General features: G+C 42.0%; 1 protein-coding gene across 1 annotated transcript; it reads right to left on the minus strand.

Moving 5' to 3' along the window:
- Positions 1 to 3: 3 nt before the first annotated feature.
- Positions 4 to 16,740, minus strand: PDIA6 (protein disulfide isomerase family A member 6). The gene is made up of 13 exons (XM_062573031.1): positions 16,656 to 16,740; positions 13,434 to 13,575; positions 11,621 to 11,678; positions 10,775 to 10,901; positions 10,181 to 10,287; positions 8,104 to 8,237; positions 7,548 to 7,662; positions 6,455 to 6,595; positions 5,460 to 5,544; positions 5,295 to 5,367; positions 4,362 to 4,520; positions 2,203 to 2,299; positions 4 to 1,457 (listed from the first exon to the last, which is right to left on the minus strand). Exons 1-13 carry the CDS (start codon positions 16,687 to 16,689, stop codon positions 1,389 to 1,391), a joined length of 1,341 nt encoding a protein of 446 aa, XP_062429015.1. The 5' UTR covers positions 16,690 to 16,740; the 3' UTR covers positions 4 to 1,388.
- Between the last annotated feature and the right edge of the window lie 355 nt (positions 16,741 to 17,095).

The following is a 17,095-nucleotide window of genomic DNA, read 5'->3' on the forward strand; positions in this document are numbered from 1 at the left end:
GCATTAGAGCAAAACTCAAGCTTTAATCTTAAAAATGTTAAGTAGTCAGATCTTCAAAGGCAATGTTACCTGTAATGTCACCTATAGCCCCAACTACCCACAGATTTAGTTTTTGCCAAGGCACTTCAGTTAAAACATGCTCATTAGAGTTTGCCTGCTGAGAGAGCTTAGAGTCAGAGCATGTATTTCCTGTCCCAAACGAGTGGTCAAACTATAACTTGCTACCAGCAGTTACTGTATTGCCTTAGCTCATTTCTATAAAAGGCACTCTCTTACAGAACACTGGGTTATGAATATCCATATTGAATTATTTCCTTGAAAGGATGCAAACTTCCACTTCTTTCATTTTTTACCTTATAAATAAAGCTGATCATATGAGGGTCACTTCACTAGACACTGATACACAAGACATGGAAAACAGCAGTAATGTAAGAGTATTTTTATTAAAAAAAAAAAAAGTAGCTATCCCCTCCAATCCCAATCCTGATCCCTCTTCCAAGAAAAAAGGAATCGCAATTTCAAATCAAAACAGCAGATGGGAAGTAAAGAAATATCAGATCCCATTTACCGGGGACAGCAATTTTGTTGTCAGCATCTTCTCAAGCCTTAAACTGGGATTAGCTTTCCTGCTAACCCTGGGGAAAAACCAACAGCTCCCAGTTTGTCACTACTTTCTACTAGATGCATCTCCCATTTGAGCAGCAACCCAGCTTTCATTGTATTAGTGATCATATCAATTCTGGCACAAAAGAAAGAAAGCCCCTGAGAAAAGGAAAAGGAAGACTAAAGAGCATTTAAACTAAGATTGTCTAATCAGACTTTATGCCAAATCATTAAAGGTCTTTTACAGCAGGGGGGTGGTTTAGGACTCCACTCTCCACCAGCCTTTGTATCCTACAGTTCAGTTTTCAGTCATTCAAACCTAGATAGTTTATCATGTGCACCCTTGTTGCTCTGTACAAGACTAACACTGTATGTTGAAAATATTTTGTTTTATTCTTTAATTGAAACAGAAGCTGACCAGGTTCCACCTCAATAAAAAAAGGTCACATTTAAAATCAGTTACACTAACAATCTCCAGTAACATTCAAATAGCACATACTGTCTCAAAAAAACCAAAAAACCTAAGGTATTTCAAAGAAAGATCCATGTTGTCCTCAAAATATTTGTTACACAGAATACAATCAAGTTTACCGGTTACAACAATTCATAGAATTTTTGCAATGTTTTCTTGAGATGCGTACAGTTTACTGTTGCAGTAGACCAAGTAGCATGGTGTATCATGTACTACTTCTCCATAGAAAGGCCACTGGAATATCCATCTGATTGGGAACCAGCTTGCAAACCACTGCACAAACTCTCCCAAGAAAAGAGGTTTCCTGAAGATCTCACAGCTCATCTTTATCCCAGTCATCAAGATCCACATCACTGAGATCAATATCATCTTCCACTGGAAGCTGTTGAAGAAGTAAGGGTTTTAAGCAAGGGCTCAGAAGCACCTAGTAACATTGAGACATCACTGACTTTGAAGGATACCTTTAGAAGCATTATTAAAAGAATTTTAGAAGTAAAGCTCCCTCCATGGGCTTAATGGCTCCTGTCATATCTTCCATTCATAAAAGCTCAACGTGTTATTAAGTACAGGTCAAGTTCTCAGAGTTAAGACTGCAAGTCTACTAATACAAATATTTCAGATATAAAAAAGTAACTACAAACAGTATATAACAGCATTATCATCTGTATTTTACTCCATCAAAGGAGATCAACAGATAGTAGTGGCTTTGTTTTATATGCTGGTGTCAAGCCTTGTGTAATTATGCAAGTTTTACCTAGGCACTTTCCAACAGTGAAACTTTGGTGGCAAGGTCAAGTTCTGCAGAATCAGTGTCTGCAAACTTCAGGTCTTGCATGCACCCACTACAGCCTCCTCATTACCCAGCATAGCCTAATAACTCAAGTTTCCCTCAAGGGTTTCAAATTTAGATCATATCCTTAACTGCTAGATGGGAACAATTGCCCATAGTGTCAGACAACCAACTGGTATTTGATTTCTTCTTGGTATTCTAGTAGAACTTAGGTACCATCCTACCTTGGAGAACAAAGACTTTTTTTTTTATAGTACTTGTTCTTAATAAAAGCTCTCTCCAGTCACTTTCCAACCTAGCAAAGCAACAGTACTTCTAGAGATGGAGCATCTCTTACCTCACCATCTTTGCCATCCCAAGCTTCAACTACGTTAATTTTGGGGAAAGCTCCACCACCCACTGGTGCTGTAGAGCCACGGCCAACAGAGAGCTCCCTAAGAAGAAACAAGTAAAAATTAGGTTTGGAGAAATTTTCCAATCTCCATTCACACAGAGCGAAGACTGCTTTGGATAAGAGTCAAATGTTTAGCTTGCCTCAAGAAACATGATCAAGGTATAAGCAGATCTCCAATCTGAACTGTCTGAAAGCAGCGGCTTTTCAGAGAAGCAGAGAATGATAAAAAGCCCTTCAAGCAGTATTGATAGTTTTCAATTAGATCTCAAGATTTTTTTTCAAAGAAAGAACTTTGTGACCTACATGCTTCTGTGTTTCAGCAGCTTCCCCAGTAATACTCATGAACAAATGCAGCCCCTTAACTTTATTCTGTGTATCACAAAGTTAGTCCAAGAACAGTGTATAATTCCAGTTTTGAGAGTTACTGATTTTATACAGCTGTTACTGAAAACTACCAGTCATTAAGTTCCTCTTTTTTGTCTGATTCTAAGCCTCTACTGGTTACAAAGGCACTCACAAAATAACCAGCTTCTGCCTTTAGGCATAATCTGCTTATTATGCTTACTTAAATAATCTAACATTTTAAAATGCTGAAGAGCTATCCCCTTTGTAACCTTTCAGCAGGAAATCAGACTGTATAAGCATTTGTATCTAAATAAGACTAACATTTTTATGCTTTTCTCAGTGCCAGTTCTTAATTTTGGTCAACATTGGATACTTCTATTAGATTAGAAATCCTACTATACGTGGCTAGAGTTAAGAGCCAGCTACACTAACTGTGACTATTTATACCCTTGTAGGCAGCACAGCTGAGCTGAAGTGTAGAATAAGAGATTATTCCCAAATTATTGCTCTGCAGTAAGAAAGTATCAATCCACTCATCTAATATACTAAGCTGTTAAATTGGCTGTTCTGTCCTGGAAGCACCAACCACACAGGCCAGAAGTTTCACTACGATGGATTTTACAACCTAAGAGAATTTGCCATGTCTGAAAGAGACATTTCTTTGACGTGCATGTCCAGTATATTCTTCCTGCATCTGAATCCTAAGTTTCATTTAATCCTCTCAAACCTTCTCTCTTTAGCAATGTTCTGTTCTTAAAAAGAAAAAAAAAAGGGAAAGAAAAGAAACTCGCACAGAAAACTGTATATATATGAAACAAAAATAAAGTAGAATCTAACACTCTTTGCATGAATCCAGCAGGAACAGGGATCAATTAATGTGCTTCCTGAGGAATGCTGAGAAGATAGATTCAGTTACATCTGTTTTTGCAACTGTTAACTGTTCTCTTCCATTCTCTGAGCAAGGACATGGAGATTAACACTAACACGAATTCTCAAAGGCTCTTACATGCCTTTTTGCAGCTGGGATTTTATCCAGAATTATGGTTGCTGCAGCAACCAAATATCTCACTTGGCATTTCAGTAACATTAACTGCTCTGTTCAGTGCTGCTGCTGCCCTGTCCTCCTCCTTATTCCCCTTCCCATTCAATTCTGCTCAACACAGGCTCTCCCCTGATTAGGGAAGAGGCTGGTTCAGGGAGTCACTGAGCAGAAAACCATTCAGACTTTGGCTGGATTGGTACAGCTCTCCAGAATCATTTCACCTTAAGTCCAATCTGAAGGAGACCAGGAGCAAAGAGAAGGCTGCGGGAAGATGACTAGCAACAAACAGAACCAAAACAACCCTGATTCAGGCTTACTTATACCATTGTGAAGTGACAATTCTCAAGTCAGGATCTACCTATTTATAATATTAGCCAGAATGCACCATTTGAATTAAATACTATTGATCATCAAATGCTATGGATTCCTTGGTTACCAGAGGAGAAGAATTCTTCAAGATCAAAGTTAACTTTGAATGGTCATTAAAACCCATTCAGGGTTAAACTGCAAGTGGCCAGCTTCTTGAATACTTCTGTCCACCATAAAAAAAAGAAAGTACTGAAGACTGCTTTAGTACGTCCAACTCCACTTAACTCATTCCCTTAATCCAGTGATTATCCATCATTTAAATTTTAAGTGTGCAAGTCCTTTCTTATTCTAGAGTCACAGCTCCAATTACTGAAAGATTTAAATCACTTAAAGAAACACTTAATACCTGAGAAACTCATTAATCCCCTGCTCACTGAAAGATCCTTTCAAAAGGGCAAATTTCATCTTCCGTGCATTAACAGCTGCCATTGCTGGATACCCAAAGCCTCCAATCCCCAAAGAGCTCTCAAGATCTGACTGAGCACCTGCTTCTGTCCACAGCCATCTTGGGGGGAAAAAAAACAAAACAGAAAATAGTTAGCAAAGTCAGCACAGTTGTTTTAGAACAACATATACTCAGCAGCCCTGCAGAGTTTTTGCAGGGGTACTAACTGCCTGACAGCATTTCCCCATCCCACTTCCTTGTTATTCAAGTCATCAGGGGATAGTGAGGTCCTGATTCTGACCCACACAGCAGAAGAAAACCTTTCAAAAATAACATATGTAGGGCAGCCCACAATTACTGAAAACTGTATTAGAAGAACAGGTATGAAAGACATTCCAAGTCAAGAACCACATTATCAATTTAACAAATTGCTATATTCCAACCTACATTAAATAAGGCTTAAAATGGCCCAAGTCACAGATCTAAACATGACTAAGCACTGCCCAATTTTAGTGTCCAGGACAACAGTAAAACATGCTTCATCTGATCTCATTAGTGTTTATCAGCTTTTACTTATAAATGAAGTATTTGAGAGGAAGGTGAAGAAGGAAAGAAATACACCAGTTTTAGAGCCATTAACCCCTTCCTCCCCCCAGTAATCCAGTGACTCACTAAGCAGACTAGGTTTCATTCTGTTATGACTTCATAGAACAAGAACTATCCATCTCTACAACAAAAGTAGGTACAGTTGCAAAAAACAACATGACGTGGGATCATGAACACAGAAAAACTATCTACAGTTGAGTTACTATCATGCAATGTTCTTTTCCACTACCTCTTTAAAAATCTCCCATCTTTACCAAAAGGACCAGCCCAATCTACAATGACACTTACCCCCACATTTTCTTTTTGTACTTTTCAGCCATTTTTAACATGACATCCAAGTAAGAATTCCTCCCTGAGGCTCCTGTTCAACAGACAGAATTGCACAAGTTAGAAAAATGTAACTACGCACACTAGGTGCAAATTCATACAGAAGACTGCTTCCTTGAATTCTACCTGTGTCAAGAATATGAGGCAGGACAGAAATGATGCAGAGCTGATGAGCATCACAGGTACTCTTCAGAACATCTTCACTAACAATCTAGGAAAAAAAAGCAGAAAATCAATGACATTAAGACCTTGGAGGGAAGTGCAGTTACAACTGGGTACTCCATCAGCCCACAAACTCCATCCTACTTGATAAAAAAAAGCTTTTGAAACAACTTGGCACAACAATTTATAAGCATCTCCTACATCACTGGTTGCCCAACATAAGTCAAAGTTCACAAAGCCTTCTGATAAAACAGAGAAGTAGCAGCACTAAACAATAATAAGTGATGCTTACAGGGAATCCAGTAAAATTTCACTTCTTGCTCAAAAACACTGTCTCTGGACCAGTGATGGTATAAAACAAACTACTACTCTAATAAATTGCGAATTACTCTGCAAATAGCACACCCAAACCTATGCACGTGCCTTGTCAGTATCATTCACACTGTTGTTGGCATAAGCAGAGCCAGCAGGGTGCAGCACTAAAGACTGCTCTGTCTGTGTCAGTGAAGTGTTACTGATCTACTACCTTAGAAAGAAATCAACTGTTATTTAGAACACCATTCCAAATCTACCTTAAGCTACAACTGAGAACCACTACACGCGAATGGGGTTTTCCAGACAACAAGCAAAATCACAGGCTTTGTCCAACTCCTAATGGACTTCACTGTAGATGACAAAACCCCACCCTCAGTTCTTAGATTAAGCATAGAACCCAACCTTTTCACCCATTCCCTCTGGGGGATGATTCAGACACAGTGGTAATCCACTCTGGTACCAGCACTGCCAGTGCCTTCACTCTATTAGTTCTGAGAGCCTATCAGTGAACAATATATTCACAGCAGAAAAAGGAAAACTAAGTGATCAGACTTACAATCTTTGTACATCTCTGTCATAAAAATGGTGCCACACTAAATCCCACAAACAGCACACTTTGTGCCTGTTTTATTTAGTCAATATACCTCCAGGAGCTCAGGAGGCGGTGCATTATCAGAAAACAGATCCAGAGCACGAGCAACGATATCGGACCTAGTTCTTCCACCATCATAATCAACAGGATCTTCTCCTTTTTGAAAGATTTTGATTGTGGGAAATCCACGAATCTGCAAGGGAACTTGAAGCCATCATTTCAAACAAATCTGAACATTTTTACTGTGCTTTAGATTAAGGGAAGAGATTTACCCTTAAAAAAAAGTCTCAACACCACATGACCGAATTCAACAGTTTTGTATCTCTTTGTCTATCAACAATTTAAAATTGTGTCAATACAACTGAAATAGTTTCAAATTTTTATGACTGATGAAGCTGAAATGGTCTCATCAATTTAGAGGCACTAAGCACTACATGTTTAAATACCAGGGGAGCCATCTTAACCCTTTATATTTATAAGATATCAAGTCTTAAGACCCTAAATCCACTTCTGCCCTGGGAAGACAGTGCTGTGTCTTCATGGCAACGAGCAAGTTCTAGGCTCCCTCTGCTCCACTTCCTAAGTGGAAGTTGTGGACACTTGCCTAATGTCCTTGTGACTGCCAGCCACACATACTTAAAAGGACATGTTAAGCAGTACTTTATTAAGTTGCCCTGTACTGTATCACTGAGAATTAAAGACTGCCAGTTCACTTCAGGCTCAAAGCATAACTGATTCAAGCAGCTAATATTTTTGGACTGATCCCAGGTAACTGGCTTAAAAGAACCACTACAGTCTCTGTACCAAAACATGTCTGTGTTCTGGAGATACCTGGCCAGCACACAATCTGAAAGGGGAAACATCTCACATAGGGTGGTAGAACTATACAAGATCTCAAGGAAACAAATGGCCTTTTTCATTAGCAACATCCACATTTACTCTGCTTTCCCCTCACCCCAGTTATTCACATTATTACCCCACATCAAGGAAATAATTTTGTGGAAATATGGTATGTGCCACTCTTAAAGTATTTAGTATAGAACACTAAGAAGCACCAGGTTAATAAATAGTTCTATAAGCGTTAAAAGGAAACTGGAGTTTCTAGAGATGGAAAAGGAATCGTAACCACTGCAGAGCACACTCACCCCGTATCGGCCTGCCAGCATCTGATTGACTGTTGCATCTACTGCAGCAAGCTTTACTTTTCCCTTAGTTTGCTCCTTCACTTCAGTGGCAGCAGCTGCCCATTCTGGCTCCAAACTGAAAAACAGATTATTGGTGCTGTAAGTACTCCAAAAGTTAGCTGACATGCCAATACTATGCAACATACTCCACTGGGATTGGAAAAAAGTCTTTGCAAAGAATGACAGCTAGCCTGATTACTCCAAATAGTCTTAAGTCCAGCATCAAGAGGGACTGTATTCAGTCCATCCATCAGAAGGAATAAAGGGTTAATATAACTTCTTGATTATATTCCCAGGGGCAAGTGGGAGTTTTTTAATAAGGAGTGCAGTGATAAGGCTCTTAAACACTGAACAGCATTTAGGTGTCCTGAGCAAGAGAACCTCACGCATTCTCAGTAGAACACCTTATGGAAAAAATGACTTCTGATGTAACGAAAGCAGCAAGGTCTTAGAGGATTAAGGCTGCTCCACATAAGCAAGCACTAACTGAAACTGAATTGTCAAAAAGCTCAGTTACTTTTTGCAGTGCCCACACCATGGGGCATAGAATTCCACCATCCACACATCGTCACTATTTATGACGTTTTTATCAAAGCTGTCATCAGTCAGCTCAATCACATCCTTCTTATCTCCGCCTCCACTCTCTCGGCTCTGTAAGAAACAAACACAGACTCTCAAATAAGAAATAACCAAACTGGATCTCCCACACAAGCCATGTCCTGTGTATCATGTACCAAATGGTCTGCATTTCAGTTAGATACAAGACAGGCAGCATTACATCATGCAACTTTCCCATTGTGGAGCTGAACACAGTATCTGCAGCTTACGTCCACAGCACTTTCAAGAAACGGCAAGTGAACTTTCTCTTAACAAAAAGAGAAACCAGGTCAAACTGTACCTAACTGGAAACATTCCCACATCATCTCAGTTATCCATGCTCAAGTCAGTCAAAGTCCTCGCCATCCCCCCTCCACATCATACCCTGGCTTCCAGGTCAAAGAAAACATGGGTGAGTGGGATGTACCCTACAGGGTACACTCCATCCAGGTCTTCTACTGGGTCAATCTGGGAATGTCAGAATGTACTTGCTCCATGATTCAAAAGTAGCACTAGAAGTCACAATCTTTACAATTCACCTTTGGGGAGAAATTTGTCACAGAAAACTTCAGAGCATTACAACATTAAAAAAACCTATCTATCCAGGTTAGACTAGGACTGTGAAAATAGTGAACCTGACACCAAGTGGAAACATCACCACAATCCCTAGGAAGTTGATAGACCTAATTCTCTTGGAAGGCATTTTTAAGTATATTTAAGACAAAGGTAACTGGGAGTACACAGCATGGATTCACAAAACGGAAATCATGCCTGAAGACTGGCTTGGTGGATGAGGAGAGAGTAGTGGGTGTTATATAACTTGACTTTAGTAAGTCTTTTGACACTGTCTCCTACAAAACCCTCCTATACCAACTGATAAACTGCAGGCTAGATAAATGGACCGTGAGGTGGACTAGAGCTGGCTGAACTGCTGGGCTCAAAGGGCTGTGATCAGTGACAAAGTCCAGATGGATGCCAGTCACTAGTGGTGTCCATCAGAGGTTGTTACTGGGGCCAATACTGTTTAGCATCTTCATTAATGACCTGGATGATGGGACAGAAAGCACACCTTCAGCAAGTTTCCAGGTGATACAGAACTAGGAGTAGTTGACATATCAGGTAGGTGTGCTGCCATTCACAGGCATCTCAACAGGCTGGAGAAACAGCATAACAGGTACCTCATGACATTCAAAGGGAAATGCAAAGTCCTGCACCTGGAGAGGAATAGTCCCATGCCAGAGGCCAATCAGCTGGCCAGCAGCTTGGTAGAAAAGGACCTACGGACCCTGGAGTACACCAAGTTGATCACAACCTAACAAAGCACCCCTGCACCAAAGGCCAACAGCCTCCTTGGCTGCCTTAGAAAGAATGTCACCAGCAGGCCAAGGTGGGGTGATCCTTCCCCTCTACTCAGCTCTGGGGAAACCACATCTGGAATGTGGAGTCCAGTGCTAGGCGCCCCAGTACAACAAGGGTCAGACCTGCTCCAATACTCCTATGTCAAGAGCCACAGTGACTATTAAAGGCTTAGAGCATCTAGCGTATGAGCAGCTGAGGGAGTTGCAATTGTTTAACCTGAGAAGAGAAGGCTCTGGGGTTGTCCTATCAATATGTATAATTACTTTACGAGAGGGAATGAAGACAGAGCCAGACTCTTCTCAGTAGTGCCCAGGCACAGGAAAGAAGCAATGGGCAGAGAGGGATACACAATAAATGTCACTTGAACATAAGAAAGCTTAAAAAAAACTTGAGGATGGTTGAACACTGGAATGTGCTGCCCAGAGTAGGGTCTCCATCCTTGAAGATGATCAAAATCTGACTGAACATGGTCCTAAACCACCACCTCTAACTGACCCTGCTTTGAGCATGTTGGACTAGACAGTTTCTGGAATAGAGAGTCAGTAAAGTTCCCTTCCAAGCTGAGAGCACAAGCCCCTGATCTCCTGCACAGGTGAGCATGCATTTACAAATAAAGTTACACATTTCCTGATAAATACCTGTTTCCCAGAACTATATCCTCCACTTCTGCCACTAATACGGTCTTTTACCAGGGACCGAAGAGCACTTAGAGCAGCATCGACAATGGCTTCACTCGTCCTGCCACCTGCAATGGAGCAAAATGAACAATTAAAGCACTAAAAAGCAAGTTTAAGGTAAACCACTGACTGAATTCTAAATTAAGGGATCAAATTGTCTCCTGGTGGATTCAAGCAGAGCAGACTTGGGCTGCAAGTGATGTGACACTAGTGGCTGGATATTGCTGATCTAAATATGCAGCAGGATTCATTTCAATTCACTTCCAAACACTCATCTTATTAGAAAGATGGTAACTACGGCAAGCTCATAGTAAACAGAAAAGAACAATTCCCTGAATTGCTTTTTAACCCCCACCAACTACAAACTTGAGATGGGACAAGTAGTTCAGGCACATGCACAATCTGGTCAAACAAATCTCAACTGTCTGCCTCTCAAACAGCTACTACAAGCATTTAGGAAGAAAACACCACAAAAGCCAGCATTAACAGTTAACATAATTACTGTCTTCAAGGATATTTTTAGGCATGCAACACACGAAAGAGCATCACACTTACCCTGATAATCTTCTGCTTTGTTTTTGTTGGCTCCAAAAATCTTGATAGTCGGAAATCCTCTAACGCCATACTGCCCACCCAAGGACTGATGCTTATCAGCATCTACTGCACCTACTTTCACTACACCCTGTTAAAGTAAAAACAGAAACTGATCAAGACAAATCTTCCACTGTGATTTAATGCATTTTATACTCTGTGCAGGTTGAACAGACAGTTATTAGAAAGGCAGAACATGTACCACAAGAAAAGGATTAAATCATGGAAAACTATGTGCCTAATTCTTCTTCACCCTGAAGAACTTAAGTTTTGAATAGATGACTTTTCTTAAGGGGATTTAATTTATCCAGAAAAAGTTCAACAAATCACTGCATGTCCAAGTCTTCTGTAATGAAATAAGTGTTCATCAACCACAGTTTACTGAGCTGTGTTCGAATACTCAGTTCATGCTGCTTCTGAACTTCAAAGTGACAGGATGTCAAGGAAGGGAAGAAAAATACAGTACTCCAGAGAATGGCTGGGTTCCAGCATCTTGATGGTTTTAAAAGCAGCCTTGGAAAACAGTAATGGAAATTTACCAGCACAGAATTGCCTTGATTCCTCTACAGTCCTCTATAAAGCTTCTATAATGGCTTCCTTTTTAAAAAAATAAAAAAAAATCCTGATATTTTAATGTTTGTGATATGTATGTCAATTCTCAGGTTAGAGAAGTATAACTTTTGCAAGACTGACAAAGCACAACACCTTGGGGGATTTCCCTTCCCCTCTCACATTTCTAAGCCAGATGACAGAACCAAACTGTCTTCAATCAACAGTCACAAAGACATTTGAAAAAAACCTTGAACTTACTTTTAATGCTGTTGCTGCTTTCTTCCACTCAGGGGTTAGCCTTTGACAATGACCACACCTTTTAGGGAAAGTAAAACACAAAACAGTTTTCATGCAAAACTGCATGACTATGTCAAAGTATGACAGTAGCCTTATTGGGTTTGGAATTATAAAACAGTCACACAATTTGCAATCTGTAGATGTCCTAAGTCCTACTCATGGTGAGGGCAAGATGCTAGGCCATGACATCACATCACAGTATGGCTCAGACATCTGGAAAAAAAACCTCCAGAGGCATGTTTTACAAACATACGCTGCTGAGAAGCAGCATCTAAAAATATGCAAGAGGGTGATTTCTAACTCAGATGTAAAAGTAGGACTGACAAAGAACTTGCATCACAATGCTGTTAAACCATGGAAAAAAAGTGAAAGAAGGAATTCCATCAGTGTTTTTGCTGTGAAGAGAATTCCTATACAGTAGAACAGTTCAACCAACTAATCTGTTGTGATATTAAACTGAATCCAGACACCTTCACCAGAAGACACACATATATATGCACACACACTACACTTCCAGAGTTTATTTTAAACACAGACCATACAGAGAGCACAAAACCCAATACACTTAATTAAAAAGCAAATCCTACTAATCCTAAGTGTAAGTTAACTTCCAGACTGAGCCTATCCATCTTATCCTGTTTCATTTGTACAGAGCCAGATAACACTTCATAGGAGATATCAAAAGACAGTGTTTTATTTCAAGTAATTTTATAGATGATATGGAGTGATCTAACACTTTAGATGAGAAAAATCCAATCCCTTGTTAAAACCAGAGCCAGTTATGAAAGGTTTTGAGATCGACATGAATAAAGAAGTATCAGAAGCTACCTGACTTTTCTAACACACAAGCAAAGGCTAGCACCAAAATCCAGATTTGCACACTGGTATGTTTGTTGCAAGCTAAAACAGACCTCAGATAGTGACACAGATAACTCCCTAACAAAACATGCCACAAATCTGTGCTCATCTCCTGCAGGTCTCCACGGCAGGAGACTAACAGCTGACTGGCAACCAGTGTGTAATCATTGCATTACAGGTCTGTGGGAAAAGAGAGCTGGTCATTTAGTGACACCTAGTCTACATTTCATTCCCACTATTCAATCTGTAAAGCTGCAATAATACTGGACCAAGGGGCCTAAACCTCTCAGTGCAGCTGCAACCAGGCTGTTGCGATGAGAGGCCCTTTCTTCAGAATGCAGAGGTCTGGATAGCAACAGTGCAGGAGATGCCTACGAAAACGCAACATGCACCACCCAAATTTACACAGAAGATGAAGCAGGCTGTCAGAGACTTTCTGTTCTAGAGACAAATGGGATGGGAGAAGGAGGTGATAAAGATTACAACTACACTGAAAACAGTAACTCCTAATTGGAAATCCTGAAGAGTAAATTCAAGCATGTGCTTTCATTTCAGGATTAGTTTAAGACAGACAGAAGTGAGAGACCTCCTCTCTCATCTATTGCACTTCGATCAGTCATTTTTAATACTAATCTCAACAGAAATGAAATATAGTAAAATGGCATATAAGATTTTTGTTACACACGTTAACAACTCAAGACACCTCTTGCCAACTCAAGACTAATTCCCTCCATGTTTCCCTGGTAAGGATGTTGAAAATAGAAATACCAACCACAGCTGATTTTGCTAGTCATGTGATCACCAAACTGAGATCTGTATTGCCAAAAACAGAACAAAACCCTTGACTGGTCAGCACCAGCTTCCTGTGGTGCCTCTGCAAGGTAAGAGTAAACAAATGTGCAGCTGTGATACTTACCATGGGGCATAGAATTCCACAAGCCACAAGCTCTCACTCTGAAGGACCTCCTTGTTGAAGTTTGTTGGCGTTAGCTCTATCACATCATCACTGGCCGAATATAACGCATTAACAGCCAGGAACAATGTGCAACTCACAGTGCCTAGAACAAAAGCAAAGTAATTAGGAAAGCCGTAAGTGGTCTTGCAGGAGCACTGTTTCCATTATCAAATCACCTCCCCCCCCCCCTCTGCCATCCTATAAGTTAGCAGAAAAAAGGAAAAGGGATTCCAACATCACCAGAAAAAAGGAAGTTAATGCAGTATGTCTTTCCTCCTCACTGAGATCATGATTCCATAGGATCACATAACAGATTCTCTATACACAAAAATAGCTGGAGTGGTGCCAACCTATTAAGGTTTTCCATAAAACTTTGTCAAAGCTGCAATCTTAACTAGTAGCACAAGACAGTGCTTCGCATGGATCTTGCTCAAAATCAGCTGAATTTTTTCCTCAGTTTTCTTAAAGAAATTGCTATCTCCACTTCTCTTATGCAATAAGGCACTAAGAACTGTGCTGTCAAGCTCATAGGATCACATTATGCAAGCCCTTACTAACTAGCCTTAGTACTGTCAATTACATTGATTTTAGGAATAGCATTTTATGCACTGATAGAGTAAAGAGCTTCTTTATTCTTATTCTTGGGGATCCTATTCTCACATTGGTTTGGCGCTCTACTGATGGACTGAAGAACAGCTAAATCTCTGGTTAATGATTCAAGCACCTGTAGAACTCAAAAAAAAAAAAAAAAACCCAAACCAAAATACCCCTAATACCCCTAAACCACCACATACAACACACACAAGGCTATTAACTTTGTTAAGAAATACTTCATTTTTCTAGTCATTTCAGGACCTTTTAATTGCTTCAGACATTCAGTACAAGAGTTCACAATCTCTCTTTCTATCTTGTCAAAGGGATTAAGAGATGACCTCATGAAAAAAGACAACTATCTTTATTATAAATCTGTATAATAAACCTGTGTAGCAGGAAACTCTTATTTCACTAAAGAAAGGCAGTAAGAGCTTAGACATGTAACTAAAAGTTAGATAAAAACTGTTAACTTTGTTCCAAGTGGTTAATAACCTGAATAGGAAGTGGCAGATTCTCACTCTTCACAACCAAATGCGAGAGAAAGATACAGCTCAGTGATGCAGAAACTCTACAGTCTGTAGCACACAGACTGCTCAGCATCACTGGCATTTTATCAATTCAGCTCAAGAAACGTCAGTTTCATTATAGCTATTCTGCACCTGAGGGAAGCTGAAAGTAGTAACATCATTTAAACTGCTTAGCAGGCTGAGCCAGAGATCAAGACTGAATTGTTCACTGCAACCCAGTGCTCTATCCATTGCACCATATTCCCTCCAATGATTTCTAGCCCTGGAACTCAAATCCTTTCTTTTGGGGGATCCTAATTGGTTTCCATCATCAGATCTGCACACCAGAAAGGCGCTCTCTCTCCCTTCAGTACATCCACATACAAGCAACACTTCATCAGCATAGATCAGTCTTTGCTGCGGGAGTGCACAGACTTCCAGGGCAATACGTGGCTGCCACAGCATGTCACAGTGACCTACAGTAACAGCTGCCATTAGGGTAGAACAAGAAAACAAGGATGCAAAAAGCTACTTGAACGCTATTGTCATTCAAGAAAGACAAACTCCTCCTTAGATGAAAGTGGACCATTAAATTGAATTCAGCATATTTCATATTCACTTACGAATATACTCAGAAACCAAACAGAGTTCACACAATCATTTCCATCACTTCTCAGCTATTTCAAAGTGAGAACACTAATTTATACAAGAACATTTGCCAAAGAACTCACAGAATGAAGTATATGGTGAATGTCACCTGATCATACGTCACTGCATTTTTTAACATATTCAAAGTTAAATTCCTCTTTAGCTAAGTAAGGAACAGATCACTTTCCAGTAAAACTTCAGTCAGGAAAACACATGTGCTTTGCTTGATAATAAGACCAAAAAAAATTTTAGATAATGTAAGATAATGTAATTTCAAAGTTCGCTGTTTTCCAGTGTAAATTAATCACTTGGATAGGAGTTTTGCTAAGGCAAATAAGAAGGCTTCATGTTAGGATTACCAGTTCTCATTGAAAAGCCAGAATGTAACTTAGAACTGGGAAGGAAAGCCTTCCCTATTAAGGGATGATGATCATTCTATAAGAATCATTAAAGAACAAACTTCCGCATCTTCTGCGCAAGAGTTTGGTATGCTAAAGTTCACACAGCACTCCTGTTGCGCACTCAGTGAGCAAGATCTCTTTGGTTCTGTATGGTAATAATCTGCACTTCAGTACTTAATAAATAAAGGGGAACAACTGAGAATGCTTAGTAAATTGGTTATTGGTTAATTCATCACAGAAGACCCCAAAACAGGGGGAAGAAGAAGTAAATGCACTCCTCCCCTTTCCCCCCCCCAATAATAAATTACTTACTAACTCTATAGTCAGACAAGTAGTGCCACCACTTAAAGGAAATGTTTTCTTATTTTCTATTCAGAATGAAAATACTGATTTTTGAGGGTTTTTTGTTTGTTCGCCAGGTTCTTTAAACCTCCTACTTTCATTTTTGCACGGTGACAACCCATCAACTGAGGCAGACTAGCGCACGTTAAGGCAACGCATCGGCTCGTGCTGGTAACACATGAAAAAGCCGCAATCTTTACACTTACTTCCTCTTCTGAAGCAGATGCAAATCCCCTCTGTGCCTTCAGAGGCTTCCCACCGTTTAACTTAGCCCCTTCCCACCTTCTACACCAAGAGGACAGCGTGCACGGCCCAGTTTTCTCCGCAGGCCGCGCAGGTGGCGCTGCCCCCCGCGTGCGGGCGGCGGGCACGCCTCAGGCCCACCCCGCACCCGACCACCCGGGCCTGCTCGGCCCCAGGACCCCAACACCCCGCTCCGGCACCGCGGCGAGGGGCGCGAGGAGGCCCCTCGGCTCTCCCGGGCGGCCGCAGACACCTCTCGCCCCGCAAACCGGGCCAGAAGTGCCCCTGACGGGGACGCCGCGGCCACCCCCCACCCCCCCCCGCTCCAGGCGAGCACGGCGCGCACCGCGCTCGCGGCGGGGCAGCTCCCTCCCGACCCCGCTAACGGCCGCCGCCGCCGCGTCGCGCGGCGCCTCCCGCACGACCCGCTGCGCGCGCGCGGCTCCTACCCCACCACAGGCGGCTCACGCCCGGCGCCCCCATCGCTGCCGCAACACCCTGCCCAGCCGCCGCCGCCGCCGCCGCTACTAGAGCCTTCCCTGCCCCTCCCCCCCGCACCCACGCGCCGCCGCGTTCCCCGCCGTGGCCGCCGCCCATTGGCGGCGCCGGCGCTGGCACATTTGCATAGCCAATGGGGGGCGGCCGCGTCAGGCGCCGCTCGGAGCTGGGGTCGTGCGGAGCGGAACGCGGGGCCGAGCCGAGCCGAGCGAGGCTGCGCGAGGGGCGGGAGCCGGCGAGGGCGGGGGGCGGCGGGGGTGTCCCCGCGGGCGCGGCCGGCGGGCTGTGCCGGGGGAGGCGCTTCGTTAGTGCGCGGTTGAGCACTGCGCGCGGTCCCGTCGTGGCCGGAGCGCCAGGAGTCCTGCTCCGCGCTGAGCGGGGCGCTCTGGCG

This window comes from Rhea pennata, chromosome 3 (assembly GCF_028389875.1).
Source record: "Rhea pennata isolate bPtePen1 chromosome 3, bPtePen1.pri, whole genome shotgun sequence".
NCBI lineage: Eukaryota > Metazoa > Chordata > Aves > Rheiformes > Rheidae > Rhea > Rhea pennata.